General features: G+C 43.9%; 1 protein-coding gene across 2 annotated transcripts in view; it reads left to right on the forward strand.

Moving 5' to 3' along the window:
* The window catches only part of adgrl2b.1 (adhesion G protein-coupled receptor L2b, tandem duplicate 1), an 82,117-nt gene that overhangs the window by 24,230 nt on the left and 32,595 nt on the right, over positions 1-25,292 (forward strand). For both annotated transcript variants that reach the window (XM_076293588.1, XM_076293587.1), the window contains exons 3-5: positions 8,252-8,465; positions 12,828-12,937; positions 16,461-17,261. In XM_076293588.1, the coding sequence (XP_076149703.1) occupies positions 8,252-8,465; positions 12,828-12,937; positions 16,461-17,261 (1,125 nt within the window). The remainder of the gene's footprint in view (positions 1-8,251; positions 8,466-12,827; positions 12,938-16,460; positions 17,262-25,292) is intronic.

Below are 25,292 nucleotides of genomic sequence, written 5' to 3' on the forward strand. Positions count from 1 at the left end.
TCAAGGGTCACGGGCTCCATTAATGGAGAATTAAGCACCAGATTAAACAGGCACGTCAGATTGCCACAAGGGCTTCCATATTGATTTTCGGAGGCCCTTGTGTCCCATGCTGCTGATTTCATGTAGCTCACGGTCCTCTTAGGAGGTGGGGACTCAGCTGTTATTACACTACAGCCGTGTATGTTGCACCTGTGCAGAGATGATGCTTTCAGATATAATCCTGTTATACATCTTGCCCTCTGGGGAGAAGTGTATTTCATCATAGCTGTCAGCCAGGAATGTGTCACAGGCAAGACAGAGAAAAGCATTAGACCGCTCCCAGGACTTTTAACACGAGTTTCTGTTTGTGTCGGCATGTCCGACTACGTCTTTGTTTTAGAGTTTGGCCGGGGATCAGAGTTAGATTCCATGTGTCTAAACACGGCCAGACATCCTACAGCTTCCACGCAGGGAGAGCCACCATAGCGTTCTTTGAATGCAGTTTCAGTAATAACACTTGCACATTAACAATAAAGATGGAGAGGAAAAACAGAAAGAAAATATAGCCGCAAGCGGCAATGGCGGGCCCGAGCACCTGCGGGCCGCAACCCGTGACATGTCGGAATCCAACAAAGCACCGACGTGGTGCATTTGTGAAATGTACATATTTGATGTGTGTGCTACTTGTTTTTGTATTTTATTTTCTGCCACATGTACTTGCTTGGCCAGGTGGGGGCGCAATGCAAGGCAGGCCCATTGGGTGTCATCATAATCATAGTATATATTAACCTGAGAAATTTCAGACCATTCATTTTAAGCAAAGAACATTTCTGATACACTTTTTGGTTGGCCAGATGGTGGCGCTATGTTAGGCATGGAAATTACACATGTGAATATCATCACAATAATGATATCCAAATTTTTTGTAAACTTTCAGATCAATCACTTAAGGCATTGTCCATTTTCTGGCACATTTCCTGCTTGACCAGGTGGTGGCGCTATGCCAGGCAGGCCCATTGGGTGTCTGGATCTCATCATAATTATAATATCTATTAACATGAGAAGTTTCAGACCATTCATTCAATGCACTGTGATTTATGACACATTTCCTGTTTATGTGGTGAGATATTAAAATCATATCAAATATATTACAACATTCAAAAATCCCTTCACAATTTAACATCAGCGACATCTTGGCATAATGTTTGCCAAATTTCAAATGAATCTGACAAACCGTCTAGGAGGAGTATGTTCAAATTGATCATGTGAAATCAGTATAATTGTCATTCTTTCTGTTGCCAGGTGGTGGCGCTATGCCAAACATGCATTATGGGCATGTGAATATTATCATTAACATGGTCTTTAATGACCTGTGAAATTTAAAACATTTCAAGCCATGCATGGTGAATTATGACACATTTATTGTTCATGTGGAAGGGTATTAAAATTAATAATTTCGCCATTTCGTCAAATTACAACATATCAAAAAAAGGCTTCACAATTTATAATCAGGAACATCTCGGCGTCATGTATACCAACTTTGACATGAATCGGATCAACCGTCTAGGAGGAGTATGTTAAAATTGATCATGCCAACAACGCACAAAATCTCAATTACCTCACTTCCTGTGGGCGTGGCTAATGGCATGTTAATACAAAAGTTGATTGTTTTTGGGAGTTACACACACCCATCAAATTTGGTGTGTGTATCTAAAACTATATGCCAACCACAAGTCACTGTGACGTAAGGGGGCGCTATGGAGTTCCTGGGCAACGCCCGGTGCCAAGCTTTTATCCCTGTCTATTCACTGTACCACTTGATGTGTGTGCTAAATTTCATGCGTTTTCGACTATGTTAACCACCTCAAAATATTTGCCAACCACGGGATCAGTCACCTAAGGGGGCGCTAGCGAGTGCCTGGGCCACGCCCGGGGTCAAGCTCTTGTACCTAACTGCGATGCATGATACCTGACGTGTGTGCCAAATTTCAATAGGTTTCGACCATGTTAACCACCTCAAAAACAGGAAAGCAAAAAAGTGGAATAACAATAATAATAATAATAATAATCCTTACAAAAACAATAGGGCCTTGCGCCCTTCGGGTGCTCGGGCCCTAATAATAATAATAATAATAATAATAATAATCCTTACAAAAACAATAGGGCCTTGCGCCCTTCGGTGCTCGGGCCCTAATAAAGCAACAGAATGAATGTGATATAGAAAGAAAGAAAGAAAGAAAGAAAGAAAAAGAATGAACAGAAAAAAAGAATCTGCATGCTGTGCATGATTTGCTCCTCTGGCTCTTACACTGTTGCTGGTACAGAAGAAAAGCACTCCTCAGATGAGCCGTAGAGAACGGCTTTGTCATGAATACAAATAGCACCTCAAGAACCTAATGCCGAGCCTCTGTATCACCGCTTAAGTGCATCTGAAAGCACATGGGCTCGGGCAAAATGAGTCCTTGCCACAGATGGACATACACTTCTCTGTTATTGCAGATTGCAAGCAAGGGAATCTAGTGTTCCCTATAGCACCTACTCGGGAAGGTCTGTTTTCGCCTTCAGGTTTGACCATGTCTTGCCTTCCTGGAGTTGTGCTAGCTATTTACCAGGAGGCAGGGTGAACTGGCATGAATGTTACATGAGGTAGAGAAGCATGGCCTTGTATGTTTCACAGGCATTCTATGCTTAGGAATTCACAATCTATTACGTTTGCTCTTGCTATCATGCATTGATGGCTGGTACAGCGCTAGGCTATTTCTTTGACTATGAATGCTACCTCCAAAGCAGTGAAAAGGACCAGTGCGGCCCGTAATATCTATACTAGCACGCTACTGACAGTCGAACACGTGGTGGAATTATTGAGCATGGTAATCAGTAGTGTTGTTTGAGCTACAGCAGTTGGTACTCAGCAGGTGCCTTACTGTAGTGACTAAAGGGAGCCTTTGCTTTTCTGCTTTGTCTTAGTTGATACTTGAAAAGAGTGAATTCCTTTGTCTTGCGAAAGACTGATCTGATCTCTGTTAGTGGGAGGATAAATCTGTTCTTATTGTTTTATAAATTGTTAAAGCAGTTAAGAAGAATGAGAATGCATTTATGTGGGTAGGAAAAGATAAGGAGAAGTGTATAGAGAGTCTAGATAAAGGAAGGAAAAAAGAAAGCCTTGTTGTGCTTTGTTCTGACATGAGAAGTATTCAAATATGCTTTTGATTTCCCCCCTATTTTCTAAATCCCCTTGAAAATCTTGACTTCATCTTTTGGAACCGTACAGTATGCTCTTTTCCATGTCCGGATATAGGATTATAGAAGCATAAGCACAATGGGGGCAACGCTTGACTTGGAGATTCCTCTTTCTTCCCAAGATGTCGTGGCTTGTAATATTGCGAATGAAATGACAAAAAAAGACAAGCACTCTCCAGGAGTCTCCCGCTGTGTCCACCATGGGGCCATTCTTACACCGCTAAAGGCTACACCCTCCTTCTCTCCCCCCACCCCCTCACTCCTCCACCCCACCCCTCCCCCTGAGAAAGCGTCCTTGTCAATCCCAAGCCCAGAACAATAAGGTCTGGCCCAGGGGGGACCACGGTGAATTTGCATGCAGCTGTTTGCCGTTTCCACAACCACAAAGGCCAATCAAAGGGCCGTTAATGGAGGATGACAAGCGTCGCCCAACGCCTCTGTTGCCCACAGTCGCCACCGCCACCGCCACTTCCCCTCCCCTCTGGATCGCCTCTCGCCACTCCCGTCTGGCTTGCGAGGGAGATGGAGGTCTGTCTCCCAGACCCAAAATACTGGTACACGCTGGTACTCCAGCCGGTGGTGATGAGGCACTCCTGTGAGGGATGTTTGGGGAGGCCATGGGTCACTGAGGATAAGTCTATCCTTGGCAGGGCAGCCGGCCCCAACTGAAACCTTGGCAGGAGGAGCTGAATAGGAACTTGCGTGGTGGTGGGTCACCTTACGAGCTAGCTTGCTAGCCATATAGTCCGAGTGCGATGGCATTTCGACCCAGTTTTGTTTGCCCAGTAGTCCTTTGATGTGCCATTGTAGTGCATCCTTTTTTCTCTCTTTCCACTTGTTCCCCTCCACTTGTTCTTCCCATCCCACAATTTTTGTCCAAATGCATTCAGCTGGGGCTTGGTGCCACATCCAATTTCAAGGGTGTTGATAGAAAACAAAATTTGTATTATGGAAGGGCTTCTTACCCGTAAATTATGGTCCACGCACTGAAAGAAAAGGGTGGCTCCCAGAATGCAACACATTGTGTGGCAACATTGGCCACTGCCTGCTCACTTGAGCTCAATAGCGGGCTTAGGGAGGTGGTCAGGAGGAGGCATAAGAAAAGCTACTTTTCCCAGTCACTGACCGGAATGCCTGATAAGGCTCCATGTCAACAAGTCCAGGAGAAGGAGGATCACAGCCAATTACGGCATGGCTGGACCAGTTGCCATGGCGATTGGATTGAGCATTCCATATAATATATTATTTACTGCCTAGGACACCCCCTTAACATGATTTAATTTAAAAGAAGTGAGATAAAGACACAGAGAGAGACGGGTGGAGTGAGAAGCTTCCACACTGGGTGCAGGACTGTGCTTTTGTTGGTCCTACTCTTAGGGCACTCATTTGAATCTGCAGGGAGCACTATGTAGATTCATGATGTACACTATGCACTATGTACGGTTACCATGCTGTGGAAACCATGCAGTGTGTGCAGACGGTTATACCAATATTTGCTAATTTATCAACATGTCGCAGAGCGCAATGAAGCAGAAATCAGTTGAGTAGTTTCTAGCGTTTTATTTAAACATCCAAAGAAACATGACATAGGTTAACTTTAAATGTGAGTTTGTTGTCTAGAAGTTTCATGGAAACGATGTCTCATAAACCAAATTCATATACTAATAACGTCCTCGTGTGTGCGTTGGCCCACTGGTACTTGTGTGTGGAGTAGGTTTGATTGGTATTGCATCAGCGAAATGTTTTGCCCGGTTCATTAATTTAGCAAGAGTTTGTGTGTGTGTGTGTATTAACGCATTGCATTGCACATTTGGTGTCATACAAGTTAGATCCCAAGATTTAAAACTGGCTACAGTATTCTTCCATTTAATGATCTATATACACAGCACTACTTTAAAGTCAATTAAATTAGAGCCCTCAGTGTTGAAAGTCATGAGTGGTGGTGGAACCCCACACAGTCACAACAGAAGTAAAGTGGAGTCCTAGCTGAAGGACACAAGGATGCAACCTGATTGCTTCTATTGTTCTCAAGCTGAAAATAAGTTGAAGCATTGTATCCTACAGTACATCAACCTTCTCATATTTGTGTTGGTCACAGATTGCTGCCTTCTTCATGCTGCCTTCTTCATGTTCAGTGGCGCGTTCCTCAAGTGTTTTAGATTAGCTCATTCCAGGTGCTTCTTCTGTAGCTAATATTTTTTTTCAAGTGTAAGAGAGTCATTTACTATGTTGAATACCACCAGTGACAGAGCTGGCTTTGTGGGTCTTTCCTCAGATACCGATTGCCTGATACTGAATGGCAAAGTAATTTGTTGTTCGCTCCCAGGTCAGTCTTGATACTCCCCTCCCCATTATTGATTTACTGCCTCATACCCCCCTGAGCCCACAGAGATCTGTCCAAGACTTGGGGGTTGGATGATAGGCGAGCCCCAGGCTTCATCAATCGTAAGGCCTCTCTTGACAGCTGTTGGAGATCAGACCACAGATCTGTGATGTATGTGGATCGGTTGTGAGCTGTTGGCGGCAGGGGCCACGTGTGAGAGGGGTGGTCGTAGACCGAGGCAGCATCTCCGCCTGGTTTGTCTCGCATAGTTTTGAAAACTCTTGAAGCGCGCCTGCTCTCCCCTGCACTTTGTTCTCGGTGTGATAAACCTGTCACATCACACTATGAGCAATGACCATTGAGCCATTCATCAGTCTTTGCAGTGAATCCAGGGAGTGGCCTGTTTTTGCTCCTGGACCATTTCGGCCAGATCTTTATTGAAGTTATGGATGGCTGCAGTCAGCACAGGACCAGTTTTTTTTAGACTAGCCTCTCAACAGCCAGTATTTTCTTTATCTCAAACATTTTTCGAAATATAGTTCATGGATCTTTTCCATTACTATTGTGAAATAATGTCACAGTGGACTGTTTTTTACTCTTGGTTAGTGAATTCAGTATGTCCATGTTTCATGCTGCCTCTGCTTCCTATGTTGGGCTGCCTTTGCCTTTCACCAGTGTGCTCTAAGCCTCATCGGTTTCACAACCGAATGTACAGCCTAATGATATTTCTGTCCAGCTGACTGCAGTTTGTCACACTCTGATACGCATTAATTCATGTAACAGAGTGGCAAACACCTCAACTGAAAGGAATCCATTTATTTCATGCTTTTTAACTGTCTAAAGACCACTATCCTGTCAAATGACCTCTAGTTGTCAAAAACATTTTTTCATTTATTTATAGCGCTGTCAGTTAGATTTTTCTCCTCCTTTCTCCATTATCTGTATGCCTGAATATATATTTCAGTTCTGCCTCTCACTCACCTATAAGTAAACAAATGTAACAAGCAAGGACTAAAGAAAATGCATTTTTTGTATCTTCGGTTGAACGGTGTGAGTTGAGTGCAAGGCTGAAAGGTGGGAGTGAATCTGACACAAAAGGAACGCAGAGAAAGGCACCGTAGTGCACTCATCTCACACTGGAAGCTTCCGGCGGTTGCATATATCCCACTCTGTGCCAACAATGTGTGCAGGAATGGGTCTCTCCGTCAGGTGTTGCCTGGTAATTAGCAGCAGGGTGCTAAATGAGTTGGTTAGTGTTAATACAAGACAGTGGTCTGGAATGAAAGGGGGGTACAGGGCGGGGGGGTGGAGCTCTTTCTTGTTCCCCAAGGCAACAGGCTGAAAGGGGGCTAATTGGAGAGCATGGAGCAGAAAACACAAATGGCAGCTGCCCTCATGGGACGCACTGTTGCTGCTAACAACTGTGGTTATTGGCAGTTCACTCACAGTGGTACGACCTATGATTTTGTTTAATTTTTTTCATCTGAAGCATACACAATGCATGTCTCAATTTTGACAGCAAGAATCCTTTCATAGCACATCACCTATACGTAATGTTAAGTTTGAGACTGCAGCATGCCTCTTTTTTAAGTCTCTATATAGATCCATGTTGTTTTGTTTAGCCTTTCTCTCTTTCTGTTTCTTATTTTTCCTGGAGTACTTTTCTCACCTTCTTTCTCCTTCATGTCTATCAATGTGGCAGTACTGTGCACTGTTAAAGTGGAGGAAAATGCAGCTTTTGCAAAATGATTTCTTGAAGGACAACAGAAGTGTGTTAAATAGTTGATTTCCCTGTAAACGCTGCTACTTGGCTGTGCTCATGCCTGTACTGTAGAGCATGGCATATAGATTTTTTCCTCCAGTGTGGACATCCTTCCTTCGACCAGCAGTACTGTATAATGGATTAAATTACACTTCATGCTTCTGAGATGAGTTTTTTTTCTCTCTCTACCTTCATTTGTTGAAAAGAACTTTCAGTAAACCAGAGGGTATCAAAAAGAGAGTTTGAATTTACTTTGAAGTTTCAATGTCTCCCTGGAATTTCATGAAGGTGGCTGAGATTAGTGTGTGTTCAATAAGAGTTTGAGTTATTTCTAGGAATCTTTCAATTCAGCGCCATAGTTACAGGCACAGTATGGAGGAGGATAACTTCTCCTTAAAAAACCTCCAAACAAGCATCTGCACAAGGATTGTGCGCCGCAATGAAAATATATTTTACTACCAGTTTTTAAACTGCATTTAATGCTTATCTTGGATTGAAATTAGTTTCTGAGTTAGTGTGAGAGGTATTTCAAAGGATCTGAGTGATTGTGTTATGAGCAGAACAAAATTTTTTATTTTGAACCCTTTCCAATGTTTAATGCAGTTTTCATTCAATCAGTTTAATTAACCAGTAATTCCACCCACCTAGTGGTTTTGCATCTTTATCTAAATCAAAACAGGTGTGCACCAAAATAGATAACTCACAAAGGATGACATGCTGGTATTTTGGCTGTATTGCCTCATTTCATTTTTATACATTTCTCATGTATATTTAAGGCCCCAGCCATCTATTGTCTTCTACTTCACGTGTTTATTCTTCATACTGAATCACAAAATGTGCATCATAAGAACCACCAGATATTAATTTGTGCCTAATTAGTGAAGAAGATAGAGATGTATCTGTGTCTACTGTATTGACTCTGGGTCACTTGTGTGTCTCCCTCACAGCATTCAGCCGTGCTGCCTTGCCCTTTGGCCTGGTCAGAAGGGAGCTCTCGTGCGAGGGTTACCCCATCGATCTCCGCTGCCCAGGGAGCGACGTCATTATGATTGAGACGGCAAACTACGGCCGCACCGATGACAAGATCTGTGATGCTGACCCTTTCCAGATGGAAAATGTCAACTGCTACCTCCCCGACGCCTACAAAATCATATCGCAAAGGTAAAGACTCAGCTCTGCTCAGACCAGAAATGTGGACTTCATTTCCTGCAGAAGAGATGGATCCAGATAAAGCATTTTCATCCTGCCTTTATAGTTATGGCTTTGCCGAACACAGAAGGGTAGCCATCAGCCAAAAAGGAAGCCTGATTATCAGTGCGTGATGCCGGCGCATAGCAGCACATTCCAAATTAATTTAGTACAGCACTCATACCGACTTTACACAGATGGGATTATCGGAGGTTTGAAATACAAGCTCGGCCAATTAATCCTGCTAATAGGTTATATTCGCTGTCTCTTGCCACATGTCTGCACTCCTTGACATATATACATGTAATCCGTCATCCTCGCAGTGTCTACACCATTTAACTGGTGTGGGGGAGGATGCGCTGTCTCTATCTCACAGCAGCTCTCAGAGCTCTTGTGAGTGCCTCGCTTTAATTCCCTGTGCAGACTTTGTGGCCAGGTCCCCCGGTCTGAGTAATGTTCTGCACTCATACCATTTATATTAGTGACACTTGTGCTTGCGCGGCTCTCCCTGGACACTCCTGTGTTGCTACCACACTGTACTCATGCACACACACACAAAAACACACGCATGCACATGCACACACACACACACACACACACACACATACACTGAAGACCTAGCCACCTGGCTAGTGTATATTTAAAGCACACCGTATTAAAATTGCATAAGGCGCAACCAACTCCATTCGTCGGCTAAAATGCACTGCTAACCAGCCGTAGCAGCCGCCTGGCTGTGCTCCACTGGGCGTGGGCTTTCTGGGAGGTACACAGGCCCCTGTTCATTTTCCAGAGGCTTATGGAAGCCTCACTGGGTACTGTCTCTGTGTTTCAAGGGGCTCTTCGTCCACCATCTGTGAATACTAGATCTAGGGGATAATATTTCGTCATATTTTGGCCCTTGCCCTGCAATAAGCCCTAATATGTGTGTTGTCATCATTTGTGCAACATGCTCCTGTCTATTGATATTAGCAGTTGAACTGCGTCCACAGCTGTGCTTCGTTAGCACATGCACCCACTAAGGCTCAGTTCAGACATGCAACCAAGGCCTCATCACCTATTACAACAAGGTGTACTCAATCCAATGGCCTCAGTTGAAATACTGTATGTGCTTTGGATTTGGTTTTGTGAAAGGTCGTTTGAGATTAATGACATATGAAGTTACACCTCTCCCTTTTGTTAATCAGAAGCACTTGTTGATTGGCTGGGATAATTATTGGCTCGGTCCGAGACGGTATATTTGCTACCCATTCCTAGAGCTGGAACTGTGTACAGTACAAACATTGGAGATATTTTGATGTTGAGATATTCTTTGGTGCAAACACTGAATGGAAAGGACTTTGCTGAGCAATTTGTTGAATTTGACAAAGCATGGAAGGCATAAGAGTTGCGGGGACTGCATCTCTAAATATTTTATTAGTTAGCTGCTCTCTGTGTAGTTTGGTCTGTGTGGAATGGTAATTCAGAACTGTAGATGTCGAGCTAACAAGGTTAATATGTCTCAAGGTCGGCCTAGTCAAGGTATCACTTTGAAAAATGTTCTGCCTTTCCCAAAAGTCTTCCGTTCTGAGAAAGTTACTAGTGCACTCATTATTGTGTGCCATGAATATTCAATAGTGGCTTCAGAAAAGAAACAAATGAAATGATAAATTTCAGTAGTTGTCTTATCAGTGGAATAGATTAACATTAAACTCTTCACATCAAAGTCTGTCCTCTGGGCGATATCAGTTTGTGATTGACAGCACACCATTTGTGTCCATTGTGGGTTCGTAAAGACCTGAATTCTTAAAAAATGAAGCAATCTTGGGGCACTTTAATTAAAATCAGCCACATCAAAACCACACCACTGCACTAATATGTCATGGAAATAATTCCACTGTCCTTGCGCATGTTTATTTAACTATGAAACGTTTTCTTTTTTAAAGCAAGCACATTTAACGTTTCTTTTTAACAGTTGGTTTGCCCTTTGAAGAGTTGCGCGCGTCCCAACTGGCCGACCCTGTTGTTAGGGGGCAGCGCTTGGAGAACAAGGAGGCCGGCCCTAACAATTGTGTTTAAACAAAATCACAGTTATGTCTCAAATGAGGCCAGACAGGGTCATGCTGAGTTCAACAAAAACAAAACTCCCTGGGGGAAAAGAGCAGTGGAGCTGACAGCTTCTCCTCAAGGTGCATACCAAGTGTATGCCCAGAGAGGAGGCTCCTTTTTTTTTTTTTTACTGGTGGGCCATGTTCATTTATAATGCTCCCACACACTCCTCTTCAATTCATGTGCCGTGTCCAGTATGTGTGTGGGTGTCTGGGAGGGGGGTGATATCACTGGCATGACAGGTCAAGGTGAAAACTTTCAACATTGAGCAGTAGCTGCTCAGCGAGTCTCACTGCCCCCAAAGTGTATGCAACCACACAGCATTTGTGTGGGTATGCTAATAACTTGGTGTTTTATCTTCATGTTTATTGTTAATACATGGTGGCCTTGTCAAACAGGAGTAGTCTTATCATGTGTTGGGAGAAAGAGATGGAAAGAGGAGAAAAACTGGACATGTTTTTTTTTTTTGGATTTCGAACAGAATGTCTTCAAGAGCTTTAGCAACCTTCCCTTTGCTCTCTTCCGCCTCAGAATAACTTGCAGTAATGGCCCTTGGCAGAAGATAATTAATTTTTTCTTAATTAATATTTCCAGTCTGGGACTCTAGGGTTGCTCACAGCCACAGTTGTCTCATAGTCACCAGTGAGGGTGAAGGAATGTGTGTCGGCTGTGACGCTAGTCTGGGTAGCATAGGAAATGACGCAAGGACAACGCAATTGTAGTGCAACAGGATTCCAAATGGATCAGAAGTGTTTTTGGGTGGACTCATTTAAATTAGTCGATTTCTTAATGAAGAAATTGAATTTAAATGCAACCTTCTGTCAGTGTCAGCCAAGTGTCTTTTCTTTATTGTTATAACAGTACATGTTTCAGTGTCTTTTCTTTATTGTTATAACAGTACATGTTTCAGTGTCTTTTCTTTATTGTTATAACAGTACATGTTTCAGTGTCTTTTCTTTATTGTTATAACAGTACATGTTTCAGTGAAAGATGCACCAGGAACATTTCCATGGCCAGAATTGAGCTTAACAAATATGGATGAACACACGGTGTCCTTTGCTCCCATGTTTTCATTCTCCTCCTCTCAGTCGCAGCTGACATTACACTTGGTTGTTGGTATCGACCGTTAATTGCTGGGGACGTTTCTTTTTATAAGATCAAATACAGTTTGGGTGTGGACAAATCCAAAATCATCATACTGTGACTGCTTATTGTAAGCATTGCCCATGAACTGGTTCAGCAATAGCTGGGTGGATTAATTAATTTACGCATGTTTTAATTATTTCGAGAGCGATCGCATGCTGTGTTAATGAGACCAACACACACCAAACACACAGGCATTCATTTTTTCATTAACTGTTAAAGAGCGTACTGACTTTGCTTCTGACCTTCTGAAATATTTAGCACCAGCCTGCAAGTTGTTGAAATTCCCATTTTTATGGCAAATGTTTGTGACGGATATCTGTTTGCTGTTGTGTCACCAATCTCTCTGCATAGAGGATTTTTGATTGAAGCTGAACCAATTTCATCCTTTATTTACACAAAAAGATTCTCTATCGCAGACGTATATACAGTGCACACACATTCTGCAGAACAAATGCCCACACACACATTTCCATACAGCTGAAGCACTTCATAGTCAAGGTCACCTCAAAGCTTTACAAAGAAACCTCTCTTACCTTTCAAATATAAATGGGATGGATTGCGTTCTTAAAACACATTTTGAAGATTTACACTACTGAACAAACTCAACAGTTAGGTGTGTCTCTGTACCTTTGAATTGGATTCAGCCAGTTGCTTCCACTCGCTTTCCAGGAATTATTATTGTTCTTCTTTTCTTACTTTTTAAAAGTTGGTTGCTTATAAGAAATGTGTTTCAATGAAACAGCTTTACCCTAAGCCTTGTGCAGCTTTCGACCCTTGCTTCTCATACATGTATAAGACCTATGAGTGAGTTCAAAATGTTGACTATTAAAAACATGTGCCATATGGTGTCATGAACTTGGGCTCTGAAGAAATTCTGCAAAAATTGGTCTGACATATTGGCAAAATGGATGTCTGAGTCTGAGCCAGAACTTGCATAGTATACATAAAGTAAGCCAGGTCAATGCAAAAATTGATCATATTTGGTTAAATCGCTGCCATTTTTAGTTCCTTGTGGTGCCTTCATCATTGACTGACCGTAAGCTGTCCATGATTTTCTACTGAAGTACAGGGATGTGGCCTCTAACCTCAGTCTGTCTTTTGCAGGTGTAACAATCGGACACAATGTATTGTTGTCACCGGGTCAGATGTCTTTCCTGATCCCTGTCCAGGGACCTATAAGTACCTTGAGGTTCAGTACGAGTGTGTCCCTTACAGTAAGTAGCCTTAACAGTCTTCAGATTTCAGGCCAATGTTATGCTAAATGCTACTAAAGTAATAGACATGATAAGCATTATGACATTAGGCATGCCAAGGTTTTTGCTTGCATATGTTATATATAACTGTTCTTTGTATGATCTTTTAATGAAAGATAGGCTATGTCAAAGCACTAATAACTGCATTATAATGTTAAATTAATATATACCATGCCATGCACCTGCACATGCTAATGTCATTTTTACTGTGAACTTCACTCCTCTTTTGCTGAATCCCCACTGGAGACATTTTATTTCAGACGTTAACCCTGTTCACAACCCCTCGTCTTCACAGCTGCTGAGTGTGGCCGCTCACATCTGTTTGCTGATATCACCAGTATCAAGCCCTCTGAATATGCTTTGTTTCTGTCCCCTTTCCAGATGTAGCATTCTCATTTGTACATTCCTTCTCTTTTGTGTGTGCTTCCACTCAATATATATCTGACTTTCTCTCTGTCTTATTGTCTTCCTCTTTCTCTGGCTATCTCTTCTTTACTGACGTCTTCCTTTGTTTGATTCTCCTTTTGTCCATTCGGCTACACAACATGATTCTTGTACAGAATTATTTGTTTATTTAAAACGACTTTTTTTAAACCTAAAGTAAACTAGGAATTCCAGTGTTGTTTGGTTATAGGGGACTGCACTACAAAAATATGTCTTGACATTGATTTTTGCCTGAAAAGTCCTCTGTGCCATAATCATGGCACGTTGTCAAGCTCTTCTGCTGATACAAGCTGAATATTCCTTTTATCTGTGTTGAACAAAACAAAACAAAAAAAAACACATTCTCATGACACTTCAAAAGCAAGGGTTTTTGGATCGATGACTTCTGGATGCTGTTTAAAAATGAATGAATGCAATGGTGGTCACCTGATGGCTAAGCTTCATCATTTTTTCCCACCTTTCTGTGAGACAGGGAATGCTTCACTGGGTATAAAAACCAGATCCCACTGTAAAGACAAATTAATGTTGTCCTCAGAGACTACTCTGACACTATTGAAAGCACCTAAGTGTCAAGTCTCATGCAGATTCGCCCCTGTGCTCTTTTCCTCTCCTCCTCCTCCTGCTCCTTGCTGCTCTCTCTCTCTCTCTCTCTCTCTCTGACTGTCAAAACACTGTTGCTAATCTAACCTCTGCCTCTGCGTTAATAGGGGGGATGCTGCACACACACACAAAATGTTTCGCTCGACTTTTGACGTGTGCATTTCCTGAGCTAGGTCTAATTGTCATGGTCTTGTCCGCTAACACGTTGTTTTTGTATATTTGTAGATACTCTTATAGTTGACTCATGCTAATCTTTCTCTCCCTCTTACACTCTTTCCATTCTCTTTTCCAACGCTTAAAATAGAAGTGGAGCAAAAAGGTAAATGGCTGGTCTGGTCCCTAACCCTCAGCCCCCTTGTTTTGTGTCATATGATTTCCTGTACCCACCCCCTCCCCCCACCCCCTGACACCCGCCCCATGGTGTTTGAGGCTTTACATCAGTTCTGCAAACACACCACTCCTCACACTTCGCTCAGAAGTATCCAGAATAGATTTAGTGAACACAAGCAGGTTTAGCCACTTGCTCAAGTGTCTACTTGACCAGATAGAGGTAAAATTAAGCACTTTGCTATTTGGCTGAACTTGGAAGAAAAAATGGTGTGCTGGTAACACAGATCTAACTATTTTAACCCTGAATTATCCCCGCAATGCAAATCCCTGACTGCTGTTGCTAATGATGTAATTATTGCATAATGATGTAATAATTATGTAATTATAAAGAATTATGTTTTCTGTTAGTGAAATTATATTATTGCATTGTTACAATATTATATTCAGTAGTTTTTTTAGTGCCACTGCTTATTTAACAAATTTTAGCCTGCAACATACACTGCAACATTTTTGTAAAGGTAGACATACCATAGAAACAGAGGGGTATGCAGGTTCACAATAATTTGCAGCTTAATAATTTGTCACCAATGCATAGCTATGTATTGAAACTAGTGAACATATTGATGCCATTTGCATTCAAACCCTGAAATGTTCCATTAGGTTAGTGGCTGCATTCAATTGTCTGCTGTGAATCTGAAAAGGATTAAAGAGGTACTTCAGCCCCGGACCCGTGGCTTCTGAAATACATCCCTCCTGGCTAAAATACAACATAAATTTGAGTGGACATGACAGCATTAATCTTCACCAGACCCTGGTTCAATCCTGCAATAACCCAGCTCTGTAATAAGACAGTCTCCAGTCAGTGTTTGTTACCACTACACCATCAGAATCCCATTTCTGCCAGAACACATGAGCTTATCAAATATATATATGTATTATATCATTGTTTTTCCAACATGCGGTTAGATTGACATTTTGTGTTTTTGTATCTGGTCCAGTATTTACTCCATTATCAAAAAAGAAGCACTATGCAGCTGTGCACTATAAATATCCTCTTTAATATCACCAAAGATACCAAAAGTAAATACCCTCTGTTATCACAAATTGTCAGCTGTTTTATATGTATTGAGAATCAAATGAATGCAGGGAGTGTGTATTACATACACATACACACAGTTTCCTCCAGTCACACTCTGCCTTTTGGAAACCCTTCCCTAGCACGTGGTGATTACTGCGGTAGTGATGGGAGAGTGAGGCTGAAAAAAGAATGAACTCCCTTTTTGTGTGCCATGATTTCTCAAGCGGCGTCCGCCCTCCACAACCGAACTATGATGGCCACCCCCTATGCTCTGATATAGGGACCTGTAATCTCGTGCCAAGGCCTCCCTCGCCCATCTGTAGTTAATCTTGCTTCGATGACTTCCTTGGGGTCGTTCCTTTACTGCTTCCGCCCCTATCAGTATGAAATAGCACTCTCATTCTGTACCAATGTCTCTCCCCCTCCAGCTCGCCTCCCACCCTCCCAATACCCATCCAGTTTGTGTTGTTTGTTCTTTCCTCAGACATGATTCATGTATGTGTGTTTATTTTTCGAAGGTATGGCTTTTGTTTTTGCACAGCTGGTAGAAAACTATGCCCTTTTGTCATCCAATGCCAGGTACACACCTCTAAAAAAAGAAAAGAACACATATCTGTTTAGGGAGCAATCCTGAAGCCCGTCCTTGGCCATGCGTGGCCTCTACTTTCAATTACAGGGCACCTTTTTTGCCGTTCCGTTATCTCCCGTCTCCCGTCTCTGCTGTCTGTTCTTTTCAGTTAAACATGTATGAGAGCATTCTCAGGGAGCAGGCCCAATTCCAAACATCACTTCCACTTTCACTGCCTTCTCTTAACCCTTTTGTATTCCCTCTCTACTATGCACATAAGTCCAGTCACACCAACATCACCACCAAAAGAGATTGTGGCCTACGAGCCACTGCAAATACATGTTTGACCCACACGAAAAAAAAAAAAAGAAAAAAGGAAAAACAACCACTAGAACGTATCATCTGAATGTGTGGGACGATGTATGTGTCTGACTTTCTGTCTTGCTTCCTCTGCCTATTCTCAGTTTTCATTTGTCCTGGGACTCTGAAAGCAGTCGCCGAGCCCACCTTTGTCTTTGAGGCGGAGCAGCAGGCGGGCGCGTGGTGTAAAGACCCTCTCCAGGCGGGCGACAAGATCTACCTCATGCCCTGGACGCCGTACCGCACGGACACCCTGATCGAGTACTCCTCGCTGGAAGACTTCCGGAACGGCCGGCAGACCACCACATACAAGCTGCCCCATCGGGTGGACGGCACGGGCTTCGTGGCGTACGACGGCGCCATCTTCTTCAACAAGGAGCGCACGCGCAACATCGTCAAGTTCGACCTGCGCACGCGCATCAAGAGCGGCGAGGCCATCGTAGCCAACGCCAACTACCACGACACGTCGCCCTACCGCTGGGGAGGCAAGTCCGACATCGACCTAGCCGTGGACGAGCACGGCCTGTGGGTCATCTACGCCACCGAGCAGAACAATGGCCGCATCGTGCTGAGCCAGCTCAACCCCTACACGCTCCGCTTCGAGGCCACCTGGGACACGGCCTACGACAAGCGCTCGGCCTCCAACGCCTTCATGGTGTGCGGCGTCCTGCACGTGGTGCGCTCCACCTATGAGGAGAACGAGAGCGAGGCCAGCAAGAGCCAGATCGACTACATCTACAACACCAAACTGGGCCAGGGCGAGTTCACCGACATCCTCTTCCCCAACCAGTACCAGTACATCGCCGCTGTGGATTACAACCCGCGCGACAACCAGCTTTACGTGTGGAATAATTTTTACATCCTGCGATACGATCTGGAGTTCGGGCCGCCCGATCCCGACGAAGGTGAGGCTCATTACTATCTCTTTGTTTGGATTTGCAGTATGTGTTGATTTTCGAGTGCACGCTGAATGCGGCTGGAGTGCCGGATGATACAGTTGACTGATTTTTAATTTAGAGTTGAGATACAAGTGTGATGTGGTGGAGAGGCCCCTTTTTGCATTAGTTCCCATGGGGATGTTCTGCCTTGTATACAGAATTACTGATTCGCTCAGCGGGATGATACAGGCAGATGATTTACATTGCGGTAATGTATGGCTTGCAGAAGGCTGCCATATCGGCTGATTACCATAAAGCTGAACTGTGGGCTCAGCTCCTCACTTATCAAGAGGCACCGACCCCATCGGCTGTCAAATCATGGGGCCCAGGGCCATCCATTGTCAACTCTGCCCTTGTTAACCTTCCCACACATTCCTGTTGGAAGTGGGAATGTGAAATATGCTATTGCCATCGAGTTCAAATCTATAGTGTCAGGAGAGGAGCTTGAAGAGGCCCGTGTCGCGGCGCTGTTATGGATTTTGGAACCTGTTGCTATGGCTACCCCATCAGGCTTTCGGATGGGGAGGGGCACAATTTGCACTAGATTGGGGCTCTTCAGACACCATTCCTCCACTGGTGAAAGGCTATGGCGCAGACCTCCGCGCACAGCAGGTACCGTGAATCACGGACATGTGACAAGGTTAGAGGAATGACTGGGCCAGTGAAGATGAGATCAATTACTGAGGGCCATTTGTAAGATGGGATGGATTTGAGACGGGAGTGGGGTTATGAAGGGGTGTTAGACGTGGGGGGTGAGGGTTGGATGGGGTGGTGGTGGGTGGTTGATGAGAGCTAGGCCAGATGTGTCAGCAGACAGGAGCTCTCTGTCACGGGGATAATAAGCATAATCACGTCGTCGCCGCCTCCTTCCTCTCAGAGCAGGAGCCTTGGCAACGGGCTGGGTAGTCATGCTCGGCCTCTGTGGCCTGTGACCCGCCCCCGCGCCCTCCCGTCACAATGACTGTTTGTTGTCATGTGGCCCCTTTGTGAGGCCTAGGCTAAAAGGTCCAGGGGCCCAGGACTAGAACCTGCCACGTCGCAATTAAGTCCAGCCAGACTCCAGAATTTTAATGGGGCTGCCAAGCGTGAGGGTTGTGGAGTGGGTGGGGTGGGGGTATGTGAAAACCAGCACACTCTAGCACTGAAGCTCCAATATATGTAAATGTGATTAACAACAAAATTATCATAATTACCATCCGCGGTTGATCACGGGAGCGCACAATCTCACTGCATTTGCAATGAGGAGCTTAAATATTCACTCTGCCAACACCTCAGACATTCTCTGAGAGCCAACCCCCCCCCCCCAAATCACCCCCCACCCTACACACCCACCCACCACCACCATCTCCATCGCCCTCTTTGCCATCACCGTCTCCTGTTGCTACATTTTTCCACCTCATCTCATTTTTGATTTGAATTGCTCGTCCTGTGTTCACACTGCACACAAATCACATTGTTGGTTGAGCTGGCTTGTCCTGTGATGACAACGGTCTTTGTATCTGTCAGTCCCAGCCCTGGGTGATTTAGTGCTCCACTTCTTATTTGCGGTTGTTGTTGAGATATCACTGAGTGTTGGGGTCAACGTTTGCTCAACTGAAAATAAACACATGTGGGTAATGAAAATGAATGCATGTGTGCTGCTAGCACCGTTTAGGTGTCGTTTGTTTGTGACCAAATTAAATGTTTTCTGTTGATTAAATTACAATGCACTGTACCTGCAACAGTATAAAACTATAAAACTATTGTGTTTTATTGCCGCGTACAATGTAGACCGCAATAAAGAAACCTACTCAACAAGGGAGCCTAATGGTGCTGAAATAACGTCTCTCTCCCTGCAAGTGAGAAGCTCTTGAGGCGTAGAGGAAATTAATTCTGTCCATTAAGATTCACTCAGTCCACACAGTAAATTCCACTGCCATTTCTGCTCACAAGAGTCTACAAAAATACGAACAGTCCAAGTATATGCCTTCCCTATTATGTAATATTACAAGCAGTTGTGTGCTAAAGCTGGATTGCTAGTTGTATACTGTACTGTTGCTGTGTCAGTTTCCCCCCGTATTTAAAATCAAGAGATTGTCAGGCTGCTGTTATGTACCAGACCATGGGAAATACCATGCAAATACAGACCATAAGAAATACCATGCAAATACAGACTTTCCCATTGCGGTTGAAAGAATTTGCTTCTGTGTAAAGTTCTTGCATGTAGTATAGAGAAAAAGGGATCATCAATTCAAAATGGTCGAAATTGAGTTAGCAAAACCTTTCAGTAGAGAGAGAGAGAAAAAATCTTGCCAATTGCCGGCTCTCTATGTAGAATAATGATTTACGTGACAATTAATCATTTTCATGTTAAAATTTCATCATCCGTTTCAATTTGCGAGCGCCTCCTGCTTGCTGTAGATTGTGTAAAAGTGCGCCCTATTGAGCTACAGAGGTATTCAAAGTAATGAAAAGGCCAAACAATCCACATGCACAAACTCTAATACAGCCGCACCTCTGAGATAGCATGGTAATAAAATGCGTCCCTAAGTAAGTTGATTTAAAAACCTTACAGTGACACTTGAAAGGCATTGTCCGTGATTCACAAAGACGTGGCCACATCCGAGCCCCTTGAATTAAAAGGAGTGTAATCAGAAGCGCCAATAATTGCCAGGAAGATTTCAAAGGCAACGTGGTTAGAAGGGAGAAAATCATTTGCCTTAGAGGTAGCATTGATCTGAGAGGCGAAGAAGACTCCTAAGTGTGTCAAATTGCGACTGTGTGGAAGGTATGGAACTATAGAGCGCATGATGGAGGATTCTGTCTGTGCTGGATCCCATGTCATGCCGTATATTTAATTTGTTTGTTTAATCACTGAATAAATATATGAAGTCAGGCACAAATTCAAAATGGGGAGGGATTTTAAAGAAGGGGGGGGGGGGGGGGTGAGCTGTAACAGCAGCGGCCCATGCCATTTCTACATTTGGAGCCATTAACAAGTCTCTTCGGTGAGTCATGCTGGATCAAAGGTCATTGTCCCAGCGGAGAACCTGGAGAACGCTGCTGCTGCTGCTGCTGCCAGGCCTGAGAACACACCGTGCGCTCAAGTGGAAATGAAGGATTTGGAGGGAGCAGCAATGCCACTCAGAATGAGAATGAATAAGGGCTGAGCATCTGCACGCTGTTTATGCTCGCATCTCTCTCTCACTGTCTCTCGCTCGCTCTGTCTCTCTCTCTCTCTCTCTCTCTCTCTTGCTCTTCTCTCTCTCTCGATTTTTCTTTCTCCCCCCAACTTACCCACTGACTATTCTTTTTCCTCTCCTCTCCTCTCCTCTCCTCTCCTCTGCTCTGCTCTCCTGCGCTCTCCTTCAGGCTTATGTCAGTGCGGCTGCTAATAAGTGAGTCTTTTGGCTCAATGCAGTCTCCTGCCTGTGCTCTCGTAAATCAGGGATTCTAAATGCAGGCCCTGGCTGGCACCAATCCGTCAGGTTTTATCTGCCTCTGGCCCTCCTAAGAACACACGTCAGGGACATTCCACTCAATCTGTTAATGGCTCCTGTTCAGTAATGAGGACGTGTTTGACACCTGCTTGCTGGCAGAGAATGGGGGTGGGGTGGGGGTGGGGTAACCACAACGTAATAGCCGCATGTTTAGTGAAGGGGGGTGGGGGCAGGGCTCTAAAACTTGAGGCAATCTGCAGAACAGGTGGTTTCTATCACTGCTCTTGCCTGCCGTTAGCTGTGACTGGGAGCTGGCACACTGTGTTGACGCTGCCGCAGTAGTCTGGCCTGTTTGTCTGCTAAGTAAAGAAAAACATTGTCAGCTTTGTGGTGTAGTCAGAGATGATTACGCAGGTGGTTTCTAGGCCATGGTTGTCCATGATTTTGTGGCCAACTTTGGGCTGAGTGTTAGTAATCATGTTGCTTTAGAATAGCGGTTCCCAAAATGTTCATGCAAGCTCTCTTACGCCACCACAATACAATTATTGAACCGGTCATACAGTATATTACCTGTAATTTCAGTGATAATAATGAAAAAAAAAATCAAACCCATTGGCTGGTGCATAACTTTGCTTAAACATTATTTATGCCTTTGAACAAGTAAACCTTTTCAATTTAATTTTATCTAATCAATCAGTTAAATTTAATTATTGTATCAGTTCTAATTAAACCTTTTTTATCTTACTTGAAGAGAGGTCAAATCATAGAGAGAAATGGCAACATTTAAAGTGTAACATATAAGTGAAAGTAAAGACTATAAACTCATCACAACATTGTGTAGTTATATGCTCCTGTGCTGGGAAACACTGCCTTACTAAATTTGACCTGTAATTGGTTGTTTAGGTTTCTTGAGCCTCATCTTCACCCTTGACCCCACTTGCTGTAACACTGCACTTTGGAAACCACCGCTCTAGACAGTTCCACACACACACACACACATGGTGTGCTGTTGTTCGAGGCTTTCCATGGCCTTTTACTGGGCAGTCATGGTCAATAGGGACGGGTGACACTGAGGACAAGTGGGCTGATGAACAGTAGCATCCACTTCAGGCAGTCTCAGATTAGCCTGATGAACCTAATAGAGTGGCCTTTTTGGTCATTCAAAACACTGGTGCAAAATAATCCGGTAAATAGATTAAGTGGATATCAAGGACCTTGTGAAATTCTGACAACATGATTGCCTTGGGTCCGTCATAGAAATATAGAACAGTTCAGGAATAATTGAGGATGCATTTAAAATATTTTTGCACTAATACATTATTTAGAATATATACTGTATTTGGCATTTATTATGTATATGTATATAGCAATGTATAAGCACCAACTATTTTCTTAATATAAATACATATTTGTGAATTTTGCTTATTTGGTAAGCAAGTAAAATATTTAGTTTTTCTCCCTCATATTCTGTTCTTTAGTTGAACAGATGGGTACCATATTTAATGGTTTAATGTTTTTTGGTGTTGTGGAAAGTTGCAACTTTTTTTTCACACTTGATGAAGTAGAAGTGAGAAATAAGAAATGCCACATGGGTAAATTTAGTTTTTTTTGACATTTAAAGTTCATTTTAAATCAAGCTACATTCTCATATCCTAGCATTAGTGTCTTATTAGCCATTTAACTGCGTCTGCCACAAAAACTACAGTTCTGTCGTCAGTTGTAATTCTAAATATTGAAGGTTCTTACAGCACTTACGCAACCTCTGCAATGGGACTTTTTTGTTATTTTTAAGGCTGGGAAATGCTTAAATCAACTTCTGTTAAGAGACTTGCTGCAGAAGGGGGACTGAGCCATTATTTGGTTGCTCCAGACTGAACACACACTCACACACAGGGACTGATCCCCTCATTATTGTGTTTCATAGACAGGCTGCCTCTACACAAATTTAATAACCAGTGTTTGTGCACATCTTAAAGAGGCCTTCTTTGGGGAATTAGAGCTCGAGATAAACTGAACCTAAAGCTGTGGATGAGGAAGAAGTAGCTTAACATTTTTCATTTTTTCATCGCCAGATATTTGTGAACCCTAGAAAATATCCATGCTGAAGCAAGAAGCAGACTCAGGGTAACTCTGATCTGTTTCTCTAAGAGCAGAGCTGCCGCCCTATGTGCCAAACACCGTGGCCTGCGCAAACGTGTGTGTGTGTGTTTGTGTGTGTGTGTGTGTGTGTGTTTGCGCGTGCGCATTCAATTTGCTCGCCCTGTCATCTTGAACCATGCAAAGCAGCCCTCTGTCCATGTTATTGGAGACGAACGGCTGATCCCTGGACAAATGGCTGGCCTGGCTGCTAATGGACTATACGTCCTTGCTTTCTGATATTTGGCTGCGGAAAGTGACTTTGTAGACTGTAGTAAAATGACAGCTAATTGAAGCTCCCCTCTCCTCAGGCGGCTGAGTGCGGGGAGAGACGGCAGGCCTGAGATTCCTCCTCTGCCAGCCGGTGAAATTGCTCGGCATAATCAAAAGAAAATTGTAGAGCCGAGCGTCTGAAGATGTCAAAAGAAATGTGAGGCGGGATAGGTCACTGACAAGCGGTTTACCTCTGTATTTATTTTGAAAGATTTCTCTCCCTCTTTTTTTCTCTCTCTCTCTCTCTCACACACACTCTCATACTTGCTGTATTTTGCTATTTATTTATATCCAGACCTTAAAGCATGCCACAGATGTCTGCTCCAAGGCGTTTAAGTGAATGGGGAGGAAGAGGGAAAAGGGGGGGTGGGGGGAGTAGAACGACGGTGAAGAGTGAGCAAGAAAAAAAATGACAAGAGGTCAGAACTGGTTTTTCAGTGGTGGTCTACAGTCTCATTTGGATAGGCTGACAGGGTCAGCTAGGTGAATGGCAGACCATTGAGTGATATTGCTTCTGAGCCGTCATCTCAATCTCAACCAGCAGAGAGCGGAGACTAAGAAGGGGTTGCATGTATAGCCGTGGTCAGTCAGCCTGATGGATACCGTGACAGCCCTTTTATGTGGTTTCCAATCCGGGGCGGTTGGAGGTATTGGAGAGTCTTAAGAACAAAAAAAATGCCCCACGGAGCAAAAGAGCACCAAGCCAGGGTGTTGGTGCTCATGGTGTGCTCCATTGAAGGTCGATAAATGGAGGAGCAGTTGAGAGAGCGAGGGAGCGATGGTGTGTACAAACACAGGAAGCGAATTAACAAATGAGTGAGTGAGTGAGGTAGTGAGTGAATGAATGAGTGCTGGGAAAGGTTAGGAAGAAATTAGCAATCGAGAGTGATTAAAGAAATTACTTAGTCAGCTAAGGTAATTCAAAAGCAAACACGCTAATGAAGAGGAATCATAAGATGCACTCTCTTGTCTTGTCTTGTCTCCGCGGCGGTAGACCAAGCAGGTGACGTGGAGCATAACGTCCCTGTTGGACAGCGTTGGGACCTGTCTTTTTGACTCTTGCCATGGCCGCTAGATTAACTCCAGACTCTGGTGTTATTGTTTACCCGCGCAGAGTTCCTCGCCGAGTCTTTAGGCAGAACTTGAGGCTGTAATGAACTGCATATTTCTCCGGAATGAAGAAACAAAACAAAGATGTTCCAGATTGCTGCACTGGACAGAGGCCCAGTGTGTGTGTGTGTGTGTGTGTGTGTGTGTGTGTGTGTGTGTGTGTGTGTGTGTGGGTATGTTTGTGTGTGTGTGGGTATGTTTGTGTGTGTGTGTGTGTGTGTGGTTGTGTGTGTGTTTGTGCGTGTGTGCATGTGCGCAGGCTTTGTCACCACTCACTCAAAGGGTAATGGAGAGCCATGCTTCATGATGTCCTGTCCGATATTCAGTACTGCTCTTTGCCAGGAGCGTCCAGTACCTCCCAGGGCTGCACTGCAGGGCTTTGGCAATACTTGCCTGCCTTATCTGGCTCAGCCGTGGAGTGGCCCTTGCTGTAATCAGTCAGACCAGAAACAGGCACTTTAAATTCTGAATTTCAAACCGGATTTCCATGCTTGGCATGGGTATATGCATAAATACACACTCACACATAAACACATACACACACACAGACAGACCGACAGAGCAAGAGCCTCACAAACAGGCACATATGTGTTGCCTTCCATGCAAGCAAACCTTGTCCAGATTCACATGCAATGACCTGCACTCACAGCCGCTTTACTCCCTCACACAAGCACTTAACGTGCGTTGAAGAAAATTCTCCCTTCAAAGGCACGCGCCGGCTACAGCAGAAGCGCATTATCTCACCTGTGATGTATGGCTTTGGCCAGGGGCGCTGCGTTTTAGTTGCCTCGCGTCCGCTTTATCAAAGAGAGATGAAAGGTGGTGGTGGGGGTGGGAGAGGAAATAAAGTGCAAGCAGGCTTTGTCTTACAGTGTTGACATTTAATCAGGCCGGGTGTTGAGATTCTCTGCAGAGGGAACCACGTCCAGGGTGCAGAGCTTCACCACTGGGTCTCCACCTATGAATAGCGGTCAGTGAATCAGTGAATAGCACTGGGGTTAGGAAGGAGACCGTTGGCAATGGTGGGGGCATTTCCAGTGTTCTTTACATTTCTCCTGTG

This window comes from Alosa pseudoharengus, unplaced genomic scaffold, assembly GCF_046254945.1.
Source record: "Alosa pseudoharengus isolate Yale_2024_CS ecotype anadromous, Long Island Sound unplaced genomic scaffold, YU_APseudo_1.1 YU_APseudo_1.1_scf_2, whole genome shotgun sequence".
NCBI lineage: Eukaryota > Metazoa > Chordata > Actinopteri > Clupeiformes > Clupeidae > Alosa > Alosa pseudoharengus.